This window comes from Scyliorhinus torazame, chromosome 22 (genome assembly GCF_047496885.1).
Source record: "Scyliorhinus torazame isolate Kashiwa2021f chromosome 22, sScyTor2.1, whole genome shotgun sequence".
NCBI lineage: Eukaryota > Metazoa > Chordata > Chondrichthyes > Carcharhiniformes > Scyliorhinidae > Scyliorhinus > Scyliorhinus torazame.
The window spans coordinates 43959248-43976753 of NC_092728.1; the positions used below are offsets into that span (position 1 = coordinate 43959248).

General features: G+C 47.2%; 2 protein-coding genes across 5 annotated transcripts in view; both read right to left on the reverse strand.

Annotated features, from left to right (window-relative positions):
- LOC140399050 (uncharacterized) overlaps positions 1–17506 on the reverse strand; it is a 765316-nt gene that overhangs the window by 370833 nt on the left and 376977 nt on the right. The window lies entirely within an intron of this gene.
- rnf208 (ring finger protein 208) lies at positions 7492–10229 on the reverse strand. Its single transcript, XM_072488131.1, has one exon. The coding sequence runs from the start codon at positions 9291–9293 to the stop codon at positions 8556–8558; it is 738 nt and encodes a 245-aa protein (XP_072344232.1). The 5' UTR covers positions 9294–10229; the 3' UTR covers positions 7492–8555.

Sequence of the window (17506 nt, forward strand, 5' to 3'; positions counted from 1 at the left end):
ATCCCCAAAGCAGTCGTGAGATATTATCCAATGAGACTCTGATCCCCAAAGCAGTCCTGAGATATTATCCAATCAGACTCTGATCCCCAAAGCAGACCTGAGATATTATCCAATGAGACTCTGATCCCCAAAGCAGTGCTGAGAATTATCCAATCAGACTCTGATCCCCAAAGCAGTCGTGAGATATTATCCAATCATACTCTGATCCCCAAAGCAATCCTGAGATATTATCCAATCAGACTCTGATCCCCAAAGCAGACCTGAGATATTATCCAATCAGATTCTGATCCCCAAAGCAGTCCTGAGATATTATCCAATCATACTCTGATCCCCAAAGCAATCCTGAGATATTATCCAATCAGACTATGATCCCCAGAGCAGTGCTGAGATATTATCCAATCAGACTCTGATCCCCAAAGCAGTCCTGAGATTTTATCCAATCAGACTCTGATCCCCAAAGCAGTCCTGAGATATTATCCAATCAAGCAGTCCTGAGAATTATCCAATGAGATTCTGATCTCCAAAGCAATCCTGAGATCTTATCCAATCAGACTCTGATCTCCAAAGCAATCCTGAGATATTTTCCAATCAGACACTGATCCCCAAAGCAGTCCTGAGATATTATCCAAACAGGCTCTGATCTCCAAAGCAATCCTGAGATCTTATCCAATCAGACTCTGATCTCCAAAGCAATCCTGAGATATTATCCAATCAGACTCTGATCCCCAAAGCAATCCTGAGATATTATCCAATCAGACTCTGATCTCTAAAGCAATCCTGAGATATTATCCAATCAGACTCTGATCCCAAAGCAGACTGAGATATTATCCAATCAGACTCTGATCCCCAAAGCAGTGCTGAGATATTATCCAATGAGACTTTCATCCACAAAGCAATCCTGAGACATGATCCAATCAGACTCTGATCCCCAAAGCAATCCTGAGATATTATCCAATGAGACTCTGATCCCCAAAGCAGTCCTGAGATATTATCCAATCAGACTCTGATCCCCAAAGCAGTGCTGAGATATTATCCAATCAGACTCTGATCCCCAAAGCAGTGCTGAGATTTTATCCAATCAGACTCTGATCTCCAAAGCAATCCTGAGATATTATCCAATCAGACACTGATCCCCAAAGCAGTCCTGAGATATTATCCAATCAGACTCTGATCCCCAAAGCAATCCTGAGATATTATCCAATCAGACTCTGATCTCTAAAGCAATCCTGAGATATTATCCAATCAGACTCTGATCCCCAAAGCAGACTGAGATATTATCCAATCAGACTCTGATCCCCAAAGCAGTCCTGAGATATTATCCAATCAGACTCTGATCCCCAAAGCAATCCTGAGATATTATCCAATCAGACTCTGATCTCTAAAGCAATCCTGAGATATTATCCAATCAGACTCTGATCCCCAAAGCAGACTGAGATATTATCCAATCAGACTCTGATCCCTAAAGCAGTCCTGAGACATGATCCAATCAGACTCTGATCCCCAAAGCAATCCTGAGATATTATCCAATGAGACTCTGATCCCCAAAGCAGTCCGGAGATATTATCCAATGTGACTCTGATCCCCAAAGCAATCCTGAGATATTATCCAATCAGACTCTGATCCCCAAAGCAGTGCTGAGATATTATCCAATCAGACTCTGATCCCCAAAGCAGTGCGGAGATATTATCGAATCAGACTCTGATCCCCAAAACAGGCTGGAGATATTATCCAATCAGATTCTGATCCCCAAAGCAGTCCTGAGATATTATCCAATCAGACTCTGATCCGCAAAGCAGTCGTGAGATATTATCCAATCAGACTCTGATCCCCAAAGCAGTCGTGAGATATTATCCAATCAGACTCTGATCCCCAAAGCAGTCGTGAGATATTATCCAATCAGACTCTGATCCCCAAAGCAGTCCTGAGATATTATCCAGACTCTGATCCTTAAAGCAGTCCTGAGATTTTATCCAATCAGATTCTGATCCCCAAAGCAGTGCTGAGATATTATCCAATCAGACTCTCATCCCCAAAGCAGTCCTGAGGTACTGTCCAATCAGACTCTGATCCCCAAAGCAGTGCTGAAATATTATCCAATCAGACTCTGATCCCCAAAGCAGTCCTGAGAATTATCCAATCAGATTCTGATCTCCAAAGCAATCCTGAGATATTATCCAATCAGACTCTGATCTCCAAAGCAATCCTAAGATATTATCCAATCAGACTCTGATCCCCAAAGCAGTCCTGAGATATTATCCAATCAGACTCTGATCCCCAAAGCAATCCTGAGATATTATCCAATCAGACTCTGATCCCCAAAGCAGTGCTGAGATTTTATCCAATCAGACTCTGATCCTTAATGCAGTCCTGAGATTTTATCCAATCAGATTCTGATCCCCAAAGCAGTGCTGAGATATTATCCAATCAGACTCTCATCCCCAAAGCAGTCCTGAGGTACTGTCCAATCAGGACCACATTCCTAAACATAATCTGTGAAGTTTCACAGTCACACCGCGCCTGACTAAACTCTGTCACAACATCACAAGGGTACGATTTTACGGGACCCGCCCGCCGCAGGACTGGAAATTTCAACCCAAAAAACCAACGGACTTTTTGCTGGTCCCTCAAATTCAACGTCCCGCCTGCGATGATTCCCTCAGCGGGTTGGACTGGAAGATTTAGCTCGGCGTGTGATTTGTTTATCAATAAGAGCCTGAGATGACATGACATCCAAACTGATCCTACCTCCACACCAGGTTTCATACACCAGTTTGAGACGTTTTCAATTAATCGTTCAAAAGAACCTCATCACAGTCGTTATCAGAATAAGAACACTAGAACTAGGAGCAGGAACAGGCAGCCCCTTGAGCCCGCTCCACCATTCAATAAAATCCGTGTATGATCTCCTCTCGGCCTCAACTCCACTTTCCTGCCCTTTCTCCACAACCTTTCCACCCTTGCTAAATAAATATCTGTCTATCTCCTGCTTAAATTTACTCAATGCCCTGGTATCCACGTCACTCTGGGATAGTAAATTCCACAGATTCACGACCCTTTGAGAAACAATATATTCCAGAAACAATATAGACAAATTCAAAGATGCCAGACAATGCTTTGAATGCGAGCATTTGCAGGTAATTAAGTCTTTACAGATCCAGAGATAGGGGTAACTCCAGGTTAAAGAGGTGTGAATTGTCTCAAGCCAGGACAGTTGGTAGGATTTTGCAAGTCCAGGCCAGATGGTGAGGGATGAATGTAATGCGACACGAATCCCAGGTCCCGTTGAGGCCGCACTCATGTGTGCGGAACTTGGCTATAAGAGGTATACATACCTCTTCATTCACCTGAGGAAGGAGCAATGCTCCGAAAGCTAGTGTTTCAAACAAACCTGTTGGACTTTAACCTGGTGTTGTAAGACTTCTTACTGTCATCAAAAGCAAGTATAGGGCTGAAGGGACTCTGCACATATTCATACTTCTATCTGAAGCTTACTGTTGGAATTCTATCAATTTAACTGTCCGTATTTTCATGCCAGTCAAACCTGCTCCCAGCCATGTTAAATGCTTACCCTTAACCAATGTGTGTTTCTGTGTTAACAATCATTCAGGGAGTTCATGTTGCTGTGGCAACGTGCATGTTGTAGCCCAGGGCTATGGATAGTGATGGTCGAGGCTCCAACTTTATTTACATCATACGGCTGACCAGGAATCTCTCCTGCTGCCTGCCATCGGTGTGTGCCAGGAGGATTTGCAGGTTGATACTCAACCTGTCTGGCCACGTTATGAATACACTTTTCTTGGCCATCAAGTCCTCGGGTGGAATCAAACTTTCTGGGTTAGAGGCAATCATATTCATCTCTGACCCTTCGATATTCAACCTCACCTGATGAGAATCTGCCCAAACCCTGCAATATCCAACTTATTACTGATCAGGCTGAGCCCACACCTTGCAATATTCAACTGTTCATGCTGTATCCTGCAATACCAAAATTATACCCTGGAGCCTTGAAATTACACATTGAATTACTCAAGTTAGACTCTGCAATAACTTGTACCCACAATTACACACATTGCACCCTGCAATACATAGATACACCTAAACTACTCAAACTATATTTTGCAATATTCAACCCACATCTTGAAATATTCAAACTCTAATCTGATATACTCTAACCACCCTGATATATTCAAATTCCATCCTGAACTACTCAATGTTCTCTAAAATAGCAAAACTACACCTTCTAATACTCAAATTATATCCTGAAATACTCAAGATGCACACTGAAATACTCAACGTTCTCTAAAATACTCGCACTATATCCTGAATACAATGAAACACTCAAACTACACATGAAATTTCCAACCCACAGCTTAAATGTCAGGTTTCCCCCTTTTAATATATATGGCCTGTCCACAATGATAGTCACCATGAAGTACCATTCCATATTCTGCCTGCAGTCCACACCATGCAACGTTGAGACAGCATCCTGAGATATCCAACCTGCAATTGTGATATCATGGCTGCGATCTGATATGCAGCAAGAGGCCAGTAGTGCACAGCCTGATGCCCATGGTTAGTGGCACATAGCCCAATGCATGTGGCTCGTGGCAGCCTGGTGTACGTGGCTAGTGGTACACTGTCTGGGACGGTAGCTAGTAGTACACAGTTTGGTGACTTCTCTGAAATTTGCCCACATATTTGCTCTTCTATTTCCTTCAAAGTGTTAGGAGACCTATATAACTGTCCCAGCAATGTGATTGCTCCTTTTGGTTTTAAGTTCTACCCATGTGGCTTCATTTGAAGAGCCTTCTATGGTGTCATTCCTCCTTCCTGCTGTAATTGATTCCTTTATCAAAATTGTGACATCCCCTCCTCTTCTACTTCCTTCCTTGTCTCGTCTGAAGATCCTATATCCTGAAAATGAGCTGCCAATCTTGCCCCTCTCTAAATCATGTGACAGCAATGGCATTATATCCCCATATTTTAAGTTTGTGCCCTTAACTCATCTGTCTGTTCATCAGACTCCTTTAAAATAAATACCATTCAATCTTGCCAAACTCCCTTGTGACTTAACTGGTCCAGAAATCCAATGCCTTCCTGGCTCCCTTTCTGTCTCCTCTAATTTTGTCTGTGTATCTACTCCTGCTGAACAATCTGTTAAGATCCCAAACCCCTACCAAGTTAGTTTAAATCCTTCCCAACAGCACGAGCAAACCTCCCTACAAGGACGCTGGTCCCATTGCATGTCCAAATGCAGCAAGACCTGGATAATATCCATGCTTGGGCTGACAAGCGGCAAGTTACATTCGGGTCACACAAATGCCAGGCAATGACCATCTCCTACAAGAGAGGATCTAACCACCGCCCCATGATATTAAATGGCATTACCGTCGCCGAATCTCCCACAATCAACATCCTGGGGGTTACCATTGATCAGAAACTGAACTGGACTAGCTATATTAATACTGTGGCTACCAGGGCAGGCCAGAAGCTAAGGATCCTGTGGCGAGGAACTCACCTCATGAATCCCCAAAGCCGGTCCACCATCTACAAGTCATGTCAGGAGTGGAATGGGATACTCTCCACTTGCCTGGATGAGTGCAGCTCCAACAACACTCAAGAAGCTCAACACCATCCAGGACAAAGCAGCCCGCTTGATTGCTCCACCTTCCACAAATATTCAAATCCTCCACTACCGATGAACAGTGGCAGCCGTGTGCACCATCTACAAGATGCACTGCAGTAACTCACCAAGGTTCCTTAGGCAGCACCTTCCAAACCCATGGCCACTACCATCCAGAAGGATAAGAGCAGCAGATACCTGGGAACCCCACCACCTGGAGGTTCCCCTTAAGTCACTCACCACCCTGACTTGGAAATATATCGCCGCACCTTCACTGTCTCTGGGGCAACATCCTGGATCTCCCTTCCTAACAGCACAGTGGGTGTACCTACAACTCAAGGACTGCAACGGTTCAAGAAGGCAGCTCACCACCACCTTCTGAAGGGTAATTAGGGATGGGCAATAAATGCTGGCCTAACCAGTGACACCCACATCCAGTAATTTAATTTATAGAAAAAATTTGGTTCCGGTGCAACCCGTCCACCTTGTACAGGTCCCATCATCCCCCAAAATGGTCCCAATGTCCCAGACTCGAAAGCCATCCCTCCTGAACTATCTCTCCAGCCACACATTCATTTGGACAAACCGCCTATTTCTGTAGAAATCCAGAATAGGCTATCTTCTGCATCCAGTTTTTTTAATCTACTTCCTAACTCCCTCAATTCTGCCTGCTGGACCTCATAATACCTGCTTCTACCTATATTGTTGGTACCAATGTGTACCATGATACCTGACTGTTCTCCCCCCTTACCCCGCCCGGTTTCACTGACCTCCCTAACCCTGGCGCAGTCTGGTGTCCGTAGCCAGTGGTATACACTCTGGTCCTGGTGGGCAGTGGTACACTGTCTACTGCCCCATTTAGTAGTACACATTCTGGTGCCCATAGTTGTGGTACACTGACTGGTACACAGTCTGATGCTCATAGTTAGTGGTACAGTCTGGTGCCCCAGTTAGTGACACACATTCTGGTGCCCATGGTTAGTGGTACACACCCTGATACCCGTGCCCAGGTTATTCATGAAGGCCCCACTTTTTCAACCTTGCCCTTCACTTGAGGTACGGTGATCCTCAAGTTAAATCATCACCAGTCAGCTCTCCCCCTCAAAGGGGAAAGCAGTCTCTATTCATCAGGGACTATGGTGACTTTACTTTACCGGTACCTGGGGTCAGTGATACACAGTCTGGTGCCCTGGTTAGTGGTACACAGTCTGGTGCCCTGGTTAGTGGTACACACCCTGGTAGCTGTGGCCAGAGGTACACAGTCTGGTGCCCTGGTTAATGGTACACAGTCTGGTGCCCTGGTTAATGGTACACAGTCTGGTGCCCTGGTTAGTGGTACACAGTCTGGTGCCCTGGTTAGTGGTACCCAGTCTGGTGCCCTGGTTAGTGGTACACACCCTGGTAGCTGTGGCCAGAGGTACACAGTCTGGTGCCCTGGTTAATGGTACCCAGTCTGGTGCCCTGGTTAGTGGTGTACACCCTGGTAGCTGTGGTCAGAGGTACACAGTCTGGTGCCCTGGTTAATGGTACACATGGTAGTATCTGTGATGTTCACCTTGCTGCTCCCGTTGTTCAGTTTATATGCCCTGCTATTCAATTAGAGCTCTACGAAATGCAGCTAGCTCTACCATGTGCGCTTTGGGAAACATCTTAGTAATAAAATTCCCAACAAATATTTAAACGTTTGGTGTAAAGTGTGGCGAAGTGTTGAGTGAGGATCACACCCAGAGACGCCCCATGGTGTTGCAGTCTCAATCTCAACACCAGTGCCCACCAGTCATTGCTGCCAGTTTAACCCTTTGCTGGACGGTGCACCAATGTTTTTCTGCACAATCCTTTAATGACTGTAGTCGCATGAAAGACAAGTGGAAGGTCTAATATAGAGTTTATTCACAGAATACAATCAATAAAGAAACATTCTTTGTGTTCCTAGCACTGCTCTCGGCGAGATCTCGAGCACGGACTGTTACCTTTGGCAGCAGGCGCTCTTCACACCTGAACTGAAGCCAAAGACAAGTATCTCTCCAGCGTATTGTGTTTAATGTGTTAACAGCTTCTTAGAGCCCAAGGACGGGATTGTGGGTGGGCAAGGAGCAAAAAGCAAACCCGATCCACTCAGACATATAGGTGAGGGCAGCCTTTATTATCTGGTTACTGTGACTGACTGGTTGGTGTGGAAACAAATGGATTTTAACTCTCTTCAGTCCAGCTTCCCCCCAGAACCACAGGGGGCTGCTGTGCTCTGGTACAGAGGCAGTCAGACCAGGTGGCTGACTCCTGCCGCTGACTTTGGCTAGGCTGACGCTGCACAAAAGCTGTCAATGTGCCTTTGACGTCAGGGAAGTTAGAAGCAGGTCTGTGGCTTCGGCAAGGATGTTTGCGATTAAAAATAAGTGCTATTAAACCCTCCTCTCTTTATCTAAAGATCAAAATCTAAAATTCAGGTAAAAAAATATGTTCTTGCCGGATGTGGCATTTTGGTGAAGGTTGAGGGCACCTGGACAGGGCCTGGGATGGAATGGATCTCAATAGGCTGCCGAATACTTTGGCGTGGCTCTCGAACACATTAAGCTTTACTGACCTAGAGAGGGCAACACTTTAAGATGCTGCGTTGGCAATGGTTTTAGGCATTGTATAATACTGGGGGTGGAGAAAGAAGCAATTCCGAGGTCAGAGTCAAATATGTGCAGGTTGCTTGGCAACACTGCCTCTCAGGCAAAACTATCAAGACAGCATAATACTTGTCACTCAATCTGAATGTGATACCTTTGATTTCACAGAAAACACAGAAACTCCCAGGTGAGATAATGCAGTTATAGATAATTTACCATATAGGCTGCTGAGAAAGCACAGCAGGTTGTTCAGTCTCGGAGTAATCCCCTTTTGTCGCAAACGTTACTTTGCAACAGGGAAAAGGGCCTTCCCTCTCCTCCTACATGATCACACAGGAAGACAGCGGGTTTCGGAGCTGGCAGCTGCAGGCCGCACCACAGTATTGCTGAAAGGTCTGGTAGCAGCTGCGGTCGGCCTCGCCGCCCCACTGGCCCGGGTTGGTGGTGAGGGCTTCGGCTGGCAGCCGGGCAAGGATGCTGGTGTTGACGGCCAGGGCCGCCAGGCCATAGTCAGTGAAGAGGACAGTCTCCCGGCGGCAGGTGGGGCAGGAGATGAACTTATATTTGGGACAGGACTCGTAGAGGATCTGCAGGCACTCCTCGCACACCGAGTGTAGGCAGGAGAGAATCCGTGGGCGCTTGTTGGTGGCGTTGTACACATGACCACAGGTGGGGCATTCCAGGGGCTCTGAGGTGGTGGACTGGTGAAGTACGTACTGATTAACGATGACTTCATCCGATGGTGTCTGTCGGTGGTAGCACATCTCCGCACTGGCCTTGCGGTGGCCCTGGACAAATTTCTCACGGCGGGGTGGCGTCCTGGCCAGTCCACTGGGGCTCCGGGCTTTCTCTCGGGTGGGGACATCAGTGCAGGCCTGGTTCGCGATGATCTCAGACTCTAGGGGCCAGGCACACTTTCCGACGAGCGGCGGCTCCCGGACACACTGGGAGGGCCCGTAGCGAGCCTGCGAGCTCGGGCAATCTGCAAACTTCTCTGCTGGAACAATCTTCACCGCCTCCATCTTGATGGCAGCCTGCTGCTGTTTCAGGCACGCCATGGGGAAAGGGGAAGGGAGTCCACGCTGCGGCTAGGCAGCCTGCTTCACAGGCAGGGGCTGTACTCGCCTCGCTGTCTGACCATCTCTGCACCCTGCAGCCTTCCCTCTGTGCACTGGGATTCTTCACTATCCATACAGCAGGGTCAGGCTGCAACACAATCTGCAAGAAACATCTTGAATCCTTTGCACAGTCGACACTGTCTTCAAGCACCTTACACGTTATCTAGTGAGGCTGAGGTCTTAGTGTCAGATTTATAACAGCACGATTCGACTTCTCTTCCTCGGCTGGACTCTCAATCGCTTCACGGCAGTGAATGCTGCAATATGAAGCAAGAGCAGGCAAGCACTGCAAACATGTTCCAGAAGAAGCCTCGATGACAGAACTGAGTGAGCGACAGAGCTCAATCAATGAGGGAATCTCTCAGCTCAGGAGCAGTGAGCTGTTTGAAGATGCTTGCTTGAATCATGTTACCTGCACTTGCAGTCAATCTGGTGCTTCCACTTTCCAAATGAGCACAACCTCCCCTCCAGCAGCAAAGTTTCCGTCTCTGTTGATTGTAAGGGCAGTGGCTGTTCTGCAGCTTGTTCTCTCTCTCTCTCTCTTGCTGTATCTCCGAGCCCTCTGTTTACCTCTGATGGCAGTATTGTCTGCAGCAGCAATAGCACTGCAGCACTGCAGCTAGCTCACATTTCTCTCATTCAGCACAGTGTGGGGCTCCAGGCCACAGTCCCTCAACACCGGCTACACCTCTGTAACTGAAGCCAACCTCTAGCTACTTGCCTTTTTCATTCATCTGTCTAACCTTCAAAGGGCTTTATAGCTGTGGTGCAATCGATGCTGAGAAAGCAGAGGGGATGATGCTGTTGCCATTTCCTTCCTGAGTCACAGTGGCTTGGTGCTGCTACTGCAAGAGAAAGCAACGATTCCCCTGAGCACTTCACACCCTCCCAGCCAGCGAGGTCACCTCTAGATAGTTCACACACTTAACCCCTCCACTCTCCCTCTGTGTTCAATATTGACTGCTGTCTCTTGGCACCGCTGACTATCTCGGCAGTTTGATAATGAGCAATGACGAAAAGGAAACAATATTTGTTTAGTGTCCCTTTTGAACTCTATCGGCTTGACGTGTTTTCACTCTCAAATGTCTTGACACAATCTCATTTAGAGCATGCCTGCGAGAAACGCATTTGAATTTTCAATGCAAAATCGGGGAGCTGGCAACCTGTTTAATCACACAATTGAGGACCAGGAGAAGGCCTTAGACAGACTAAGACAGAATAAATGCTGTTATTCGTTGGGAAGTTCATTGCAAAGGATAAAGAAAGGCTTACACAGTTCAGAAAACACACAGATCCAGATTAGGACAGAAGAAAAGGTGAACCAGGAAGTTCACTTGCTGAAAAATTGACACTAGCTTGGGTTTTACAAGCCTGTTGATCAGAGATTGAAGGGGGTTTGAGTGAGGTAAGGGCACCCACACAGCACCAAGTACACTGAGGTGCTCCGCCAAGTTCAGTAGGATACTTAATCACAGCCCCTGGGAACAAGCTGGGCTAAACAAAGAACACTCGGCGAGTGTAAAGAATGATCTCTGGGCCAATGAGAACAAGTTATAAGACATAACAGGGCCAATAAAAACATAGTCTGAGACACACAGCGACAATGAAAATGTTCTCTAAAAGCTGGAACACGTTGGACTTATACCCAGGTTAATGAGCTAAACTCTCTTCTCCTGATGTTAGCATTTGTAAATGAAAGTAGTTTGGACACTGAACCCAGAGACTCTGTTGCAAAGGTCACATTCGAATGGCCATAAATTGCCACAATTTGAATTTAAGTTGGAAATTTCACTCTGCGGGCTGTCAGATATATGAAGCTGCTACTTTGGTGAGTGAGAGGGCGGGGGGGGGGGAGATCATAAATTGGTGAGCCATCCCACTGCTTCTCGTGGACCAAAGTCCTGCCCAAGGCCATCGGCAATTGGGTCAAGTATGTTCTTGAGTTGGCGATACAGCCTGATCAGACTGTGCTGTTTCGGTAGGAAGAGCTCTCATAGTCACTCAGGGACCTGATCGCCCGTGTGTGTGATTAGGACGGACAACATCTCATCAGCCTGGAACAGGAGAAGTCCTGTGACAGAATAAGACAGGTGGGTCTTCAGGAGGGACACAGCAATGGATGCAACTGACACAAGCATCAGTAATGTAGTTTCAGTCAATGGGTGGGAATCAGAGAGCTTTCTGATCAAATTTGTAGTCAGGCAAGGCTGCTCTCTCTCCCCTGCCTTGTTTGTGTGTTATATTGAACCTTTTACTAACTAAATCAGGAAGGTTGGTGTTATGTTCTGTGTTATGGCCGTAGTACAGATGCACACAGAACATCTAGTTCTTTGACTAGTAAGATAATTTATTAACAATATGAACACATGGAAAGATAACTAACGAATTGGGATACAGACAGTAACAAATGAATGAATTCAGTGAATTCTCCTGGAAGCCAAGTGCGACTAGCCTCATGTACATCTTACTACCAACTGGCGGGTGTCTCAAGTCATATAATAGATCTCTATCGCCACCGCTGGTTGGAGGTCGTATCACTAACTATATACAGAACTGCGCACAGGCATATCACCACAGTTGGGAGCATAAGAGGGGGGAATACCCCTGGCAATGGGGTGCTCAGATCAAAGTCTCCCTGTACATGGACAGCACCATCATCTTCTGCTCGGATCTGCTGTCAGTGCACCGAGCGATGAGTTTCTGCGACCAGTTCGAACCAAAATAAATCATGACAAGAGCGAGGCCATGTTCTTCGGGAACTGGGCTGACCGATCCCTTGTCCCCTTCCGTGTCAGGTCAGATGGCCTGATGGTGCCAGGGTGATGGTTTGGAGGGTCCAAGGTATGAGCTGAAAATTGGTAGATGGAAGAACCCAAGAGAATGTGTGGGAAGAAGCTCTCCAGTTTGTAGGTTTGATTCAGGGGGTGACTGGTGGTGCTGAATCAGAGAGAATATCGAGCGCAGATCCAGAATTTGTAACAGACACCCTGAACTAAGACCATTGTTTGCCTCCAGCCCCCAAGAAGGAAACTTGTCTAATGTATAGAACTTTGACAATGTAGTCATTGCTCCCTCGACTCAACCATACTGTATACTTCAGTTAGCACATAGCCTTCACCGCCCCACCACAACCACAATGACGTACGGATGCACATATTTCATTCTTGCATTGTCCAGCTGCAAACCACAGACACAAAGGTTATTCTTTGGAAAGACTTTACAGGCTAGATTTTCCATTCCTACCCAGACAGTGAAACACTTAAACCCTCCCCCTCCCTGTGTATTTATAAACTCCACAAAGCACTCCCATAATCTCAGGGTGGGTAGAGGAGGAGGGGTGCTCTCAGAATGGAAAACCCCTGTTAGGGACCTGCTTGCCTGTTGCTGAGTGGCAGTCTGCCTGCTATTGCAGGCTTTGAAGAGCGGTGGCTGTTAAAATGGGCAGTCATTGTGATTTACCTGAGGAAAGCCTGCTGTTTGCAAGCACGCCCAGCAGGACACCCAATGCCAGTTTTCCCAAGTGGAGCCATTGGAATCCTGACAGAGGAAACAAGGGTAGGAAAAATGTTCACATTAGGCTGAGGTGTCACAGGATCCCCCCCGCCCCCCACCCCCCAGGAAACAGCCCACAAGAATGATAGAAGGTGGCTTCCAGAATCAGAGTACCATACTGCTTAACCGGAGGCAAGGTCGGAAGAAACATAATGATCTTCCAACTGAGTGAAAATAACAGAACCTGCTGCAACTTTCCCCTAATTCAGTGTATTTAGCATTTATGATACTTCCATAATCCTTCCATCACGTTATATTAATTCAGTTTTTATGTTTGCCTGAAGGCCCGTTCTAACACTCAGTACCACCAGCCTCGCATTCAGGACAAAATAAAATCATTCCATCCAAAGTAGCTACGTGATATTGTGTCATTGCACCTAATCGGTTTGCATGTTAATCCTTGGCATTATTGTAAATCATGCTGATTGTGCGACCTCTCACTTCTCTGAATACTGAAGAAGTAGGAAAGAATTCAGGGATCTTCTTAACTATATGTCCTGCTCTTTCATTCGCCTGTTCTCTCATTAACTTCTCGTTGACCAATCAGAAGCTGGATGTGGAGAAATTCGATAAGGACATTATTGTAACAGCTTTATCTCAGCTCTTTCACTAACTGAGTCAGAGGAAAGCCGAATCAGATTCCGAGCAGCACTTCACAGAATGCACCATCACTCATTCTGCACCCCACAAGTAACAGCTCAGATATTATTTTTAATTCATTTGAAGGCCGTGGTCCGTGCTGGTTAGGCCAGCATTTATATTGCCCATCTCTAGGTGCCCTTGAGAAGGTGATGGTGAGCTGCCTTCTTGAACCGCGGCAGTCTCTGGGATGTAGGTCCATCCAGTGTGCTGTTAGGGAGGGAGTTCCAGGATTTTGACTCAGCGACAGTGAAGGAACGGCGATACACTTCCAAGTCAGGATGGTGAGTGACTTGGAGGGGAACTTCCAGGTTCCCATGCATCTGCTGCTCTTGGCATTCTGGATGGAGCAGTCGTGAGTTTGGAAGGGGCTGTCCGAACGAAACTCGGTGAGTTCCTGTCGTACATCTTTTAGATGGTACTACAGCTACTGGGCGTCAATGGTGGAGGGATTGAATGTTTGTGGAGTCTCCCATCTGGGGCGATTTAGTGAGTGTTATATTGAGAAGCATATTGTGGAGACAATGCATAAACAGCTGGTAGTTATACAGGATCTTCCAGTTCCTTGGCTAAAGAATCTTGATCTTGGTATCACAGATATCGTCTTAAGATTGATGCAGTGTTGGGTGAACGTAGCAAATTAATGCAGGTTGTATGGAGGAAACCACTAATTACATGGGCACGGCTTTACATATTGATTTCACAATGCTGCAGTCCACTTGGGAGAATGTGACAATTCCAGGAATATTTACAGCAGAGCTTCTCCATGCCAGACAGCCAATTTGATTCTAACTCACTCGACTGCAGTCTCTGTGGTGTAGGTACACCCACAGGGCTGTTAGAGAGGGGGTTTCTCTGTGACTGAAAGTCGATGATGGATCTCTGAGGTTTAGCCTGCTGGGATAGAGACCTGGGGTATCAGAGCGTTCACATCCAGCCTCATCAGGCTTGGACTTCAATCACAGAGAAACCCCCTCTCTAACAGCACTGTGGGTATACCTACACCACAGGGACTGCAGTCGAGTGAGTTTGAATGAAGTTTTGGCAGAACAATGAGCCACCTTCAAGGAAAATGTCTTGCAGGTAATGTTAAGGTCTGTTCCCTCGAAGAGGAATGGTAGGACAAATAAATCCAGAGCATCCTGGGTGATGGGAGAGATAGATGTGAAGATGAAATGGGGGAAGTGCCCATATGACAGTTGTCAGGTAGAAAATCCAATGGAGAACCAATGGAAAGTGAAAAAACTGATCAGAAAAGCAAGACGAGGGCATGAAAAGAGGCTGGCAGCTAACATAAAAGTGAATCCCAAAGTCTTATATAAACATAGAAATAATAAAAGGCTGGTAAAAGAACAGTAAGCCGGTAAGGATTAAACAGGGGCCTTGCTCGTGGAGGCAGGAGAAATATCGGACATATTAAACGAGTACTTTGCATCTTTCTTTATAAAGGAAGAAGATGTTACCCAGGCAGAGGTGAGGGAGGAAGTAATTGTTACACTAGAATGATTTAAAATTGAGATGCCGGAGGTGTTAGGAAGGCAATCTTTACTTAAAATTGATAAGGTACCAGGACCAGATGAGATGCATCCAAAGGTATTGAGGAAGTGAAAGTGGAAATTGCAGAGGCGCTGGTGATAAGGTTCCAGTCTTCATTAGACACAGGGGTGATGCCAGAGAGCTGAAGAATTGCTAATGTTACACTCGTGTTCACAAAGATGTGCAAAGACAAAGCCGTCAACTATAGACCAGACAGCTTGACTTCTGGAAACTGTAGTTCAGGACAAAATCAATAGTTGCTCGCACAAGTGCAGGATAATTCACAAAAGCAAGCATGGATTCATTAAGAGAAAACTATGTGTAACTCATTTGCTGGAGCTTTTTGAGGAGGTAACAGAGAAGGTTGATAAGGGCAATACTGTTGATGTGGTGTATATGGATTTTTAAAAGGCATTTGACACAGTGCCACACAACAGACTTGTGAGCAAAATTCTAGCTTAGGGAATCAAAGAGAAAGTCGGCACTTGGATAAGAATTGGCTGCGACGGTAGAGTAGCGATAAATGGTTGTTTTTCAGATTGGAGGAAGGTTAGGTTTGTAGAGGTGTTTGCCAGGGGTCAGTGTTGGGACCCTTGCTCTTCCTGATATGTTATATAATAAGAATAATAATAAGCTTTATTGTCACAAGTAGGCTTACATTAACACTGCAATGAAGTTACTGTGAAAATCCCCTTGTCGCCACATTCCTGCGCCTGTTCGGGTACACTGAGGGAGAATTCAGAATGTCCAATTCACTTAACAGCACATCTTTCGGGACTTGTGTGAGGAAACCAGGGCACCCGGAGGAAACCCACGGAGACACGGGGAGATCGTGCAGACTCCGCACAGACAGTGACCCAAGCCGGAATCGAACCTCGGACCCTGGAGCTGTGAAGCAACAGCGCTGACCACTGTGCCGCCATGCTGCCCATGAATGACCTCGATTGAGGTGTTCAAGACAAGGGGAGCTATTTAAATGCCGCGTTGCGCTTAAGCGAGAGCGCAATGAGGCCGCTAAATAATGGGAGAGGCCAAAAACAAGAACTGCGCCAGGAGCCAATCCATCATGATCTAACCGGCCCGCTTCCCTTGGCAAAATCTGGACCTTGCCTCAGCGTGGCGAGAAATCAATCATCAGTACTTAAGCTCAATCTCCATATAATTAACGGGAGCAACCCCCACTATCGAATGGCCTTGCGTGATTTAATGACCTCACCCGAATGGTCAGGCTGCCGCAAATTAGTCCCACTTTTTAAATACTTGAAGCTGAAGGAGGAGCTGCTGCGGGGACCATGATTGGCCATCTTCAATCACAGGAAAAGAGTCCGGGGCTCGGAGGGGGTGTTGTAGCCACAAGGGCCAGCCTCTGTCAGGGTGGGCTGCCACGGGGGGGGGGGGGGGGGGGGGGGGATGGCCGACTATGGTCCTGGCTAGTAAGTGGGGTCTAATTGCCCACAGGTTCGCCATGCCAACCCCGGAACGTGTGTACCCATTCTGTGGCAACTCTAGCCCTTGCCTGCCTGCCCCACCAACCACCCGTAACTCCCACTGACCGCGGAGGCCTCTGGCCACGCGGATGAAGGCTATTACTAATAGGTAATTGGCAATCGTAGTTAAGTGAGCACTTCATAATTCCCAAGTGGATCCCCATGGGTAGGTATGTCATGTAGTATATGGGAGTTATCGCCAACATCCCAATCAGACCGTGATGCCTGGGCACAGTTTCTGGACACTGCAGGAAGCAACACCGTGGACACAGTGTACAACGTCCGAACACCCAGGGACTGGGCCCCAGTGCACCAGGAACATTACCGTGGCTGGAGGGTGGGTGTGGAGACCAGTGTCCAGTCAGGTAGCGTTACGTGCGGGTGTCTAGGGTGCAGGGAGTGGGGTCAGTTGAGCAGGGGTCCCCGTTGTGTTGGGGGTGCGTGGGCAGGTCATGCCAGAGAGGAGTGGCAATTCGGGGACTGGAGGGTCCTGGGGTGGCAGGATTTTCCATCACTGACGGGATGCTCCAGGTCCAGTGGGTTGGATGGCATGTTGCATGTTGCCTTGCACTCACTGGGCCCTTATGGGAGTGCTCTCCATCACAGGAAGGGAGTCCACTTGCTGAATGTCCAACTCATATGCGACCACCAGATGAGGATCATGCACGTGTGTGCATGCTTCCCAGGGAGCGTGCATGACAGCTACATCCTGGGGCAGTCTGACAACCCTGGCCACTCCTGGATGGCAAGTTGGCTCTTGGGGATAAGGGGTACCCGCTGAGGACCTGGCTGGTGACACCAAATCAGAGGCCAGTGACCGATGGGGCGACCATTACAATGAGGCCCATGCGGCAATCGGGCTGTCATTGAGCTGTGCATCAAACTGCTCACAATACGGTTCCCATACCTCGCCTGCTCTGATGGTGCACTGCAGTACAT

What these genes read in the sequence shown, in the direction of transcription:
- rnf208 (XM_072488131.1), bottom strand. Translation starts at nt 9,293, where the DNA reads ATGGCGTGCCTGAAACAGCAGCAGGCTGCCATCAAGATGGAGGCGGTG.